The sequence below is a fragment of the Pleuronectes platessa genome, chromosome 12 (assembly GCF_947347685.1).
Source record: "Pleuronectes platessa chromosome 12, fPlePla1.1, whole genome shotgun sequence".
In the NCBI taxonomy this organism is placed as follows: Eukaryota; Metazoa; Chordata; class Actinopteri; order Pleuronectiformes; family Pleuronectidae; genus Pleuronectes; species Pleuronectes platessa.
In genome coordinates, this window is record NC_070637.1 from 22,744,866 (window position 1) to 22,755,594 (window position 10,729).

The 10,729-nt window shown below is 42.8% G+C and overlaps 1 protein-coding gene across 1 annotated transcript; it reads right to left on the bottom strand.

Annotated features, from left to right (window-relative positions):
* Positions 1 to 291: 291 nt before the first annotated feature.
* On the bottom strand, positions 292 to 6,358 carry LOC128453624 (solute carrier family 22 member 7). The gene is made up of 10 exons (XM_053436624.1): positions 5,981 to 6,358; positions 5,105 to 5,208; positions 4,790 to 4,944; positions 4,466 to 4,634; positions 4,222 to 4,345; positions 4,033 to 4,142; positions 3,470 to 3,684; positions 2,907 to 3,015; positions 2,313 to 2,523; positions 292 to 790 (listed from the first exon to the last, which is right to left on the bottom strand). Exons 1-10 carry the CDS (start codon positions 6,356 to 6,358, stop codon positions 782 to 784), a joined length of 1,584 nt encoding a protein of 527 aa, XP_053292599.1. The 3' UTR covers positions 292 to 781.
* Between the last annotated feature and the right edge of the window lie 4,371 nt (positions 6,359 to 10,729).

A 10,729-nucleotide genomic window follows, 5' to 3' on the forward strand; every position in this document is an offset into this window, starting at 1 on the left:
TGACGTGTGTCCGTCTCCACAGTTGTGGTATAAAAGCAGACGACTATATGAGCTTTTTGTTGAGTGTCCTGCAGGTGTTTAATGAAACTAGAAAGATTCTTGTGGAGGATTCCGATGTTTTCCAGAAAATCCCGGAAAGCTACTGGCTGTAAGATACTGTTTTCCTACCGACTGACTGACCAACTGACCGTCTGACCAACTGACCAACCGAACAACTAACCAACTAATCGACCAACAAATCAACCAATCAACCGACTAAATGACCTACTGATCAACCAATGAATCGCTCAGTCAATCAATAACACTCTATTTTAATTTTACTTTTCATAAAATGTAACATGTTTTACAGCATAAAAGTAATAAACATGATAAACTTCCACATGCACTGAGCTGAACAACATTAAACAGGAAGTGAACAAGCGTTGTGAGGTGAAATGAGGCAGGGAAACTAATTAAGATAAAACAATAAAACAATAAAAGTGGTGAGAAACAGATAACGATAGAAAAATACTAACAGTATTAACAGTCAGATCCAAAGTCCATACTTATAAAAGTATTTATAATAAATGAGATAACACTTCTGCTACAGATATTAAGATTTAACAGTAGGAAATCCATTGCACAACAGTCAGGGGCGGCAGCCATAAAATATATTTGGCTCCAAGGTCACAGTTCAGTGTGAAGTGTTCGAGCTCAACGAACAAAGTGTTGTTCTTGTGTTGTCACTCTCTGTTTGTGGTTTCTGATTCCAGGAGAAGTTTCCGCAGAGTGAGAAGAGACGTTATTTCTTCTGAAATGAAAGAAAACATTTGAGAATTTATCATATTGGATATTTGAAAAAAAAGAAGTATCCGTGGAATTTAGACAGGCACCATTCTCCTGTAAAGATATGATGTGTAATATACAACATACATAATACATAATGGCACATAGAGTAATGTGTGAGGACGAATCTCTGCCTGTCTGACTGACATCTCTCAGTGGATGTCTGCACACCACCTGAAAAATTAACCTCAACAAGACTGAACTATTTTTCCTTCCAGTGAAAGACTCCCCCCCCCCCCCCCCCCCCCCGCGACCTGACCCTAACCCTAACCTTGGATAACTCCGTGTTAGCTCAGACTGCTAGGAACCTGGGTTTGACACTTGATAACAAACTCTCCCTTACTGCCAACATTACTGTAACAACAGGTTCCTGTAGACTCATGCTGCACAACATCAGGAGAATAAGCCCCCTTCTAACTCAGAAAGCGGCGCAGTTTCTGGTCCAGGCCCTGGTCCAGGTTTTTGTCCAGGTTCTGCTCCAGGTTCAGGTCCAGGCCCTGGTCCAGGTTTTGGTCCAGGCCATGGTCCAGGTTCTGGTCCAGGCCTAGGTCCAGGTTCTGGTCATCTCATGCCTAGACTATTGTAACTCCCTGCTGGCAGGTCTACCTGCTGCTGCCATCTGACCTCTGCAGCTCATCCAGAATGCAGCAGCTCGACTGGTCTTTAACCTAAATTCACTCACACTACTCCGCTCCTCCGCTCCCTTCACTGGTTACCAGTGGCTGCCTGTATCCTTTTCAAAACGTTAGTACTTGCGTACCGTGCTGCGAACGGATCGGGTCCAGTCTACATCCAGGACAAGGTCTAACTTTACACCCCATCCCGTTCACTCCGCTCTGCATCGGCCAATCGGCTCGTTGCTCCCTCACTGCGAGCCAACCACTCATCAAAATCATGACTGTTTGCTTTCCTGGCTCCTAGATGGTGGATGAGCTCCCCAATGAAACCAGTCTACAGATCTCCTGCCTCATACTAACAACACACCTCTTCAGACTATACCATCAATAAAAGTTCTTAGTAACAGCACTTTGTAGTTTGGCTTTCTTGAAGAAATTGTACTTCCGTGATTCTTGTTGTTCTGGATTTGTACCCTGATGGTTGATGCACTCATCGTGAGTTGCTTTGGATAACAGCGTCAGCTAAATAGCTTTTGCATTCTGTTTTTCATTTGACCAGAGTCCAGAGTGCGAGCGCCAAAATCAACAAATCTCTCACTCAAATGAGAACGATAAACTAGTTTAACGTTTAACGCTTCTTTAAAGCAGGAGTTAGACAGTTCACATGTTAATGCTACTATGTCAGTCGACTCTTCAGTCCCACCCATGGTTAAAATATTTTATTTTGAAATAGGCGACAGTTTTAACCCAAAAAAATATCCTAGTGTTCCTCAGACATGATGTTTTAAACCTAATTCAGTGATTTTATAAGGTTCATTGTGACGCGACATTCAATCTAAATTAATTTTGTGTTTTTAGTGCATTGTTTACCTGGCTCTGCTCCTCCACCTCCTCAATGGTCTCCGGCAGCTTCACCCTCAGAGTCTCTGGGAGCAGCAGCGCCGCGAGGCCGGACACGACGGCCACAGAGCAGATGATGATCTGAGGGAGAAGAGTCCACACGTCCTCCAGCAGCAGGATGAGAGGAGCGATGGCCACGCCCAGACGACTCATGAAGTTGGTGTAGCCCAAACCATTTTGTCTGGAGAGAGAGAATTTAAATCATAGGAATTAACAGGATAACATTATGTGACCCTCACTATGACTCCTCTGCAGGTTCAGAGCTTTTTTGGCCCTGATCCCCCTTCTTGATCCACGTTATACGAGTCAGTGTCATCTTAATTGGCCCAAAGTACATAACAAAAAGAAAATCGAAAGTTTTTAGTAGCAATTTAAAGGAAAATTACACAATTTCACAACTTCTGGTACATTTTTCCAATTTTCTCCAGTTTTTATAATGTTAAGATAATATTTTTACGTCCAACTTCATGTAAAAGTCCTGTGGGGTAAGTAGCACAACGAGCTGGAGGGTAAAACACAATCCTAATTATGAAATAGGGTCAGAGTATTAAAACGGTAACTGACCTGAGGACAGTCGGGTAAAGCTCGGTCGTGTAGAGGAAGACGGTCGTGAAGGCAGCTTCCGAGAGACCTTTTCCAAGAATAGCAACGACGGTGCGCAGGAGCCACAGATCTACAATCAGCAAAGACACGAGGTAAGTGAGTGTTTAAATCCTGTGAAGGTCGAGTATTAATACAAAGTTCAGAAGTTTTCAATGTCATAGTAAAGCCGACTGTTTGAGCCTCTTCTGCAGAAACTCTCATCCTCAGTTTGACAAATGACGTCACATGACTGAGAACAATATATATTATTGGGTGTGACGTCATGAGAAAAGATATTAAAACATGTAATACTCTGTAGTGAATACACTGTACTAGAACTGCAAATAGAGATGAATGACATGAGACTGAAATATCTTGATTGCCCCCCGGTGGCTGACTCCAGTATAGATCTTAAACTCGGCCTTCTCAATGTTAGCAAATGGGACACGGACCAAACTAAATAAATGTTCGTCAAAGATGGCTTCTGTCATTTTTTAGGTAGTTCTTATCACACTGGCGTCTGTTCTGACTCTGTGCCCTCTGACCTTTTGGAAGGAAGATGTTAATGGCGAGGCAGATCCCCGTCAGTAGCAGCGTCCCTGATTGACATTTCCTGCGTCCGATGATGTTGAGGGTGAAGTAGACCGTCAGCTTGGCGGGAACTTCGATGGCTGCATAGATGAAGTGTGTGAGGTACATGTTGAGTCCGAACCCGCCGATGTTCATACTGATTCCGTAATACGTGGAGGCGACTCCGAACCTGCAGAGAACAAAGACCTCGTCATCGTTTGTTTACCTCAACCGGTTCAGATCCTCCGACTCGTACAATTAAGCTTTTCTATGATTTCTATATCTATGATGACTCCACCTTAATGCTACGTCTTTAGAAAACATGAGACAAGGAGGAAACTCTTCAGTTTAATAATGGTAGAATTATTAAATTTGTGTTTGAACTGTGTTTAAAGTAAATATCCAATGTTACCTCTGCACTGACTCTTTGATTTGATTTGTCTTCCCTAAAACAGACACAGAAGTTTACATTCATATTTTCTGATGGAACTAATATTAAGTTTGGTATCATGGTCATTTTAATCTGTGTGACACTCACCACACAATCCCAGTTATCAGCGTTATCTGTCTCATCTTCGGGGTCTTGATCAGATCAAGGTAACTGTGGCTCTTCTTTTCTGTATCTGGGTTTTCAGTGTCGCAGAGAGTCTGAACAGAAACAGAGGAGAAAGGTCCTCAGTTGTTTGATCACAGGACGAGGACTGACAGAGTTTGAGTCGACGCTCACCTGCAGTTTGAATTTGGTCGACAGTTTTGGTCGCTTGTTGATCTTTGCACATCTGTCGAGGTAAACCTGAGCTTCCTCCGCTCTACCGTTCACCAGAAGCCACCGAGCGGATTCAGGAATCCACCTGCAGGCACATTCAAGTCATCATGGACACTTCGATCAGGACCAAACATTTCATTTGACTTCAACTTCCAAAACGTCTGAAGTAATGTAAGAGAAAACGTTCTCCCCGTGCTTCGCTTACCACCAGGTCAAAATTGCCAAACCCAGAGGAGCCGAAACTGTCATGATCAGTTTCCGCCAGTCGTTCACCAGGTAGGCAAAACCCGCCAGTAGCATGTTCCCAACCGACCAGGACAGACTGCCGATCACACCGATGAACGACCGGTGGTCTGTGTCCACCCACTCAATGGCTGCAGGGCGAGAAAAGATCAAATATATGAAAAATAAGGATTTAAAGTAAAGACAAAACGCTTGTTCTGCAGAATTTTTCTTGTTTTTATGTTGATTTCACTTTGCAAACTTTACAGATACAGAATCTGAACCTATTTCAAACTCGTTAACTTACTTAGAACCAACGAGTTGATGCCGATTCCCGTCAGGCCGAACCCGGTGAGAAACCTCAGGACGGCGAACATGACGTAGGAGTTTGCAAAAGCGCTGGCGTAGCTGAACACCAAGGACATGATGTACGAGGCCAAGAGAATGTTTCTCCTTCCATATCTGGAAAAAACAAAAAAGAAGCACGGTTAAATTCATGGAGAGAAATCATTTTGTCGTCACAGATGTCATTTCAACAGATACAAACAGATTCACTTAAAATCGACAAAGTTTATTGAACGTGTAAGTTTTGTTTTGATCTATTAAGATTTAAAACATGTACTTGTCACAGAGGTATCCAGTGGCTATGGCCCCTATCATCACGCCCACGAAGAAGATCGTACTCGTGGTCTTCGTCAAACTTTTACTGTCGCACACGAGGTCCCACTGAAAAAAAGAGAAGGTGTCGTTTAAAGTTGTGGAAAACTAGAGGCTCACTTCAGATCCTCGGTTTCATCTTTAAAACAATATTTAGTTTTTAATGATTCTTATAATCTGACGGTTTTTCTGGATTCAGATTGTGTATTGATTCATCTTTTTTCTAAATATCTTAGCACCATTGTATGTGCCTTAAATCTGTGCCATTCTCAAATGTCTTCTACAGGGTACATTCTCCAACTTGTCCTATGTTCTGAAAAAGGTTTCGTAAGGTTCTGTATGGATAAGGTTGATTATTTATTGTTATTACCAGGAGCATCTCCAGGGGCTTTGGGGGGGCCCCAGGGAGACAGGACTCGCCACCCCCCCCCCCCCCCCTCCCACAGTGCAGACTGTACATACAGATAATAATCGTAAATCAGTCCCTTTTAAGTTCACACACACACACACACACACACACACACACACACACACACACACACACACACACACACTTTTAGATCTTTGAGTCTCTAAACGACCTCTAACATTACGAAGCTTTTAGCAGAAAGGTCAGGGGGCGTCTGACTGTGGTGTCGTTGTGGTAACTGATAGAATTTAAACTGGTTCCCACTAAATTGTCGTTGCTGTGTACGAATTTAATCAGCCGCTCTGTGGCCCCAGGATATTTATTACCTGCTCTTACGGCCCTGCTGCGACCCCCCCCCCCCCCCCCCCCCTGCTCGCTGCGAGTCCTACATCACAAAGTTGAAGACTGATTTTAAGAAGTCAGTGGTTGTACCTCTGTTGCCAGGGTGGAGGTGAAGGTGGAGTTGTCGTAAACCCATCCGCTGCGACAGGGAACCGTGGGCAGCTCGGCGCCGGAGCCGTTGGATAAAAGATGAAACTGAGGCTCAGTGAACATCTCACATGACCTGGGGGCTCCATCGTCCCGCAGCGGGGCGCTGACCACCAGTCTTTGTTCTCGAGTTAGATTTGTGAAGAGATCTCCGTCACCCAGGCTGCTGAAGTCACAGTGATGAGGAGGCGTGGCGCCGATGAAGATGTTCAACAAGAAGTGACAGGGGAGGACGATCCGGGGGGTGCAGAGCATGACGATGAGGAGGATCTGAAAAGGCCCGAAGCCGTTGATCTCCTCCAGGATATTTTCAAACTTCATCCTGAAGAAAAGATTTAAATTTAAAGCAAAACTTGAAATGAAGCAAATTTGGATCCGATGAAAAAAGATTTAAAATGTCTCACCTGGTTTATAAAACTGCAGAGCAGCGGACTCTGCTGAGACTGTCCCTCGTTCTGTGAGCTCAGCCGAACTGATCCTCACCCTGTGCATCACCTTTGGACTTTGTTAGGCTGTTAAATATTAAAAGTTATAAACGTTACACATTGTTTGTGTTTAACACCCTCAGCAGAACGTGTAGGGTTAAAAAAACAAGAAAGTTGCTCCCACAGACAAACCATCTGGTGCAATCCTCGTTCTCTGGATCACTAAGAATCCAGAAGTCGTCGGTTTCGTGAAAACACAACTTTCAGCTTGTTTAGGGGAAAACATGTGAATTACATCACACAAGCGATGGGAATTTACTCAAATTTAATAAAAATTTTCAGCTGGACCCACAGATGCACTGATCAGATTTTAAAGGTCATAGGTCAAAGGTCACGGTGGCTTCACAAACAACTTTGCTCTCTTTTATATAAATCTTATGTCCAAAACAGCTAAATGTCTTGCAGTAAAAGTTCCGGATAATATCCTGAGTTACTGACTCAGACATTTGTGTTCTGACATGCAGCCGCTTAATTTCAGGAAAATGTGTGGACGTCATTTCATGTCTGAAGCCGCTGGAGAGTCACAGCTTCAAGTGTTTGGAATCAGGTCGAGCAGCTTGAAGAGTGAAGCTGAGCTGTAGATCAGTTAAAAAGACTTAGAAGTCATTCAAACCCAGAGTTTACAAAGTTACACATTTACACTTTAACTCAGAGTTAAATTGAGAAGAAGAGAAACATTATCAGACGTGTCCTGCAGGATGTTTGGTCAGGTCAGAGTCGACTGAACAGCACGAGAGCTGGAAAGAACCTTTCACCCTGGATACTACACTGCTCCTCTGATGTGAGATAATGAAGAGTGATGATCACGTTCTCATTTCTTAATTAATCTCCACATGAGAAAACCAGCTTCTGAATATATAATTAGCTTCTGTCTTTACAGGAGCCGAGAGGAACTGACATTTTTCCCGGCTGTGATATGGTCAGTACTATGATGAATCAAGTTTTTTATTCTTTAGATTAGTTATTTAACTCCAACTCATAAAGTATTTAATTTGAAAGCATCTGTCTGTGTCTGAGTTTGATGATGATTTTTATTTATGACTTCATCATGTTGTCGACTGTAGCATTTAAAAAAAGGTTTTATTTTATTTGTTGTCTCAACTCGAAACCCAAACCTTGAAAAGTCATAAATGTATTTCTATCTGCTCTGCCTGGTTAAATTATTTTTATCTGTAAAGATATTCTTTATTGTTTGATTTATCATTTTATCTCATGCTCATCCATCACATTATGTAAGATCAATGTCAATTTAGCTGCAATACACGTGTACGACCTCTAGATGGCGACATAGCTTCATCCTAAACACTGGTTGGGACCTTTTTCCAGTATGAAAGGAGGGTTTGTGATTTTTTCTCCATAGGGATGAAACTGTGTTTATTTCATTAATAAAATGAGTCATTAGAAAACACCTCAAATTCCAAAGTAAAGATCCATAACAGGAAAATCTGTTTCAATGTACAAGCACAAGATAAAATAATTTGATTTAGATTCATTTCCTCTGGAATGAAAAGACTTATAAGCCTCTGGAGAATGTGGCCCCTGGACTGGGAGACAACTTGTAATCTGGGCCCAAACCTATTTTATTAATTCTCACTGATCTCATACAAGTATGAAGACGAGTGGCCAAGAAAACGTTGCTCTTCTAATGATTTCTCCAACTTGCTCAGTGTTTGTGATGTAACCTGCAGCTACTTTCATCAGTGAGTGAAGCAGCTTTCAAAGAGCAACGCCACAAAGGTAGTCAATGATGACAGCACAAAGTGGGACAAAGGTTTACAGGCGTCTTCATCAGTCTGCAGGAGGAGCTGCTGCAGCGTCCGAGCCACAAACAGGGATTCAGAAAACCTGCAGGTGATATAAGGATGAAGCAGCAGCTGTTACTGTGAAGACAACTTCCGTTTTACACATTCTGTCTCAAACTGCATCAAATTAAACTCAGAACTGTCCCTGACTGGACCGAGCAGCTGAAGAAAAGGAACCCAGCACATTGAGCGACCTGCAGGAAGCCACAGACTCTTACACCGCTCAGACACCTGAGCAGAAATAAGTTCAGTCTCTGAAGACGCAGGATTTCTGTGTGAAGATAAAGGACAAAAACACCAATTACACAATGTCGTACAAATAAAGAAACTCACAGGACTGAGGGTGAATCTCTCTTTATTGTCTGGTGGGTACATTTAACAGTTTTCCAAAATTAAAACTATCAATTTAGCTGCAGGACAAGGCTGCTTTAGATTTTGTATAAGTTTAAATGGTGCAAAACTAAGTCAATCTTTAGTTCGTAATAATTTATTTACAAATTCAAATCATTTGCACAACTCAGTGTCAGTTATAAGGCTGTAAAAATTAAAATGAACTGTACATGCCAGTGCTGTGGAGATTACATCTGTCTTCTTAAAATAACTCACAACAATGTGTGGACACCCACAACACGTGCACACATACACACACACACACACATGCATGCACATCCACAGACACACACACACAGAGGAGGAGGTTAAACGTTCTCATGAGAAAGCTCATGTTTACCCTCCGGAAGCTTTATAGCCTCGACTGTCTGCGGCTTTAAGCACAAAGTAGGATGAAACGCCACCTCTGCCATCTGTCTGTGTGTGTGTGTGTGTGTGTGTGTGTGTGTGTGTGTGTGTGTGTGTGTACTATGCACACAGGAAGTGCTCTCGGGGTCGCAGAGCGGTTACAGTATACATCGACAGACGCAGGGTGGAAAGGTCGATGGGATCAGAAGATGGCGGCCGCCTGGTGTCAGGAGAGTCTGACGGGACTGAGCTGCTCATAAAACAATTAATACCCAAAGAAACAGAATCACCAAATATCTGAATGATAAATCCAATGTTTGTTTAATTTATCAAACTTTGAACCCTTGGAAACTGTTTTTATTTATAAGTTATAAACATATTTTATATTATTAAACTCAGGACGTCCCTTCCTCTCTATATTTGCTGATAGTGAAATCTCAGGGACGCTGTCTCCACCTCGTCCTATCAGAAGACTTATTTTTGTCTTCAGACTCAAGTGTCCTGATGGGGTCAAACTCGGAGGATGGTTGAGTAACGATTGCATAACCTCTTTGTCTTTGTGCAGAACAATCGCTGAAAACACAATTCTGCGCAGGAGAGCCTCGATTGTACTTGAACGAATTCCCACAGAAACACAAAGAGGGAAAAAACAGACACTCGACAATCAGTTTGTCAATAATTACGTGATGTAACAGATCCATTGTGTTATTGTTCCAAGAGACGCCCACACGTCAGGATTCTGTCGACTGATGCGTGAAGGTTCGGTGTCGCGTCTATAAACGGTCAGAGAACCAGTCCAACCAATCAGAGGCCTGGAGAGGAGGAATGTGGATCTTCATCTGCTCAGTGTTTGTCAGGGTTTCTGTGGGGTCTCAAACAAATTAATAAAGAATTTTAGTCCTTAAAAACATAAAAATATGACTTAATATGTGTTAGAAACATGTAGGTAGGTCTAAAGTAATGTCAATGTTCATTTAATGCTACTTCCATCATGATTTAGAATAAGATAAATGCTTCTGTTGCATGGTTTATGGTCTATACTGCAGCCAGCCACCAGGGGGCGATCAAAGGTGGTTTGGCTTCACTTTTGATGTGCCGTCATGTCGGCCATCTTTATAAAGAGCCAAACATTTGCCTTGTTTTGGGTTTGACTCTCTCATCCTCAGCCTCTGGCGCCACCAACTGTTTATCTTCACAAACAAACATCCTCCTCTGGGGACTGTGAACATCTCCGTGTTTAAGATCTGAGTTCATCCACTTTTATCTTCTTTATAAAAACCATGATCACTTCTGAGGGCCGCCGTGACTCATTGAATTTCACTTCACACAAATAAAAACACAGGAAACTAATACAATACAAATCTTTGTGTGTCTCTCTCCAAACTGAGTCCGACTCTAACATGGGAAACTGGTTGTTTGTTTACAGCTGCGTCGGCGGGTCAGTCCCGGTCGGAGCAGCTCGGTGTCCTGGGATTGGACGGGAAACGGTACAAACTGTCCCTGGATGAGTTCATTGGACAATCGTCTGGAGACACGCTCAGGTCCCAGAGGACGGACGCACACATGAGTGGACAGACGGTTTGTCAGGGGGAGATGGTGGCTTGATAACTTCCAGACAGGAGACTATTTCGACCCAGGACCTTTGTTTGTCAGTTTTTTCAGCAGGA

What these genes read in the sequence shown, in the direction of transcription:
- LOC128453624 (XM_053436624.1), bottom strand. Translation starts at nt 6,358, where the DNA reads ATGAAGTTTGAAAATATCCTGGAGGAGATCAACGGCTTCGGGCCTTTT. An exon ending in CGACCAAATTCAAACTGCAG is followed by an intron (nt 4,143 to 4,221) that starts GTGAGCGTCGAC and finishes GTTTCTGTTCAG; the next exon opens with ACTCTCTGCGACACTGAAAA. An exon ending in CTGATAACTGGGATTGTGTG is followed by an intron (nt 3,685 to 4,032) that starts GTGAGTGTCACA and finishes TGTTCTCTGCAG; the next exon opens with GTTCGGAGTCGCCTCCACGT.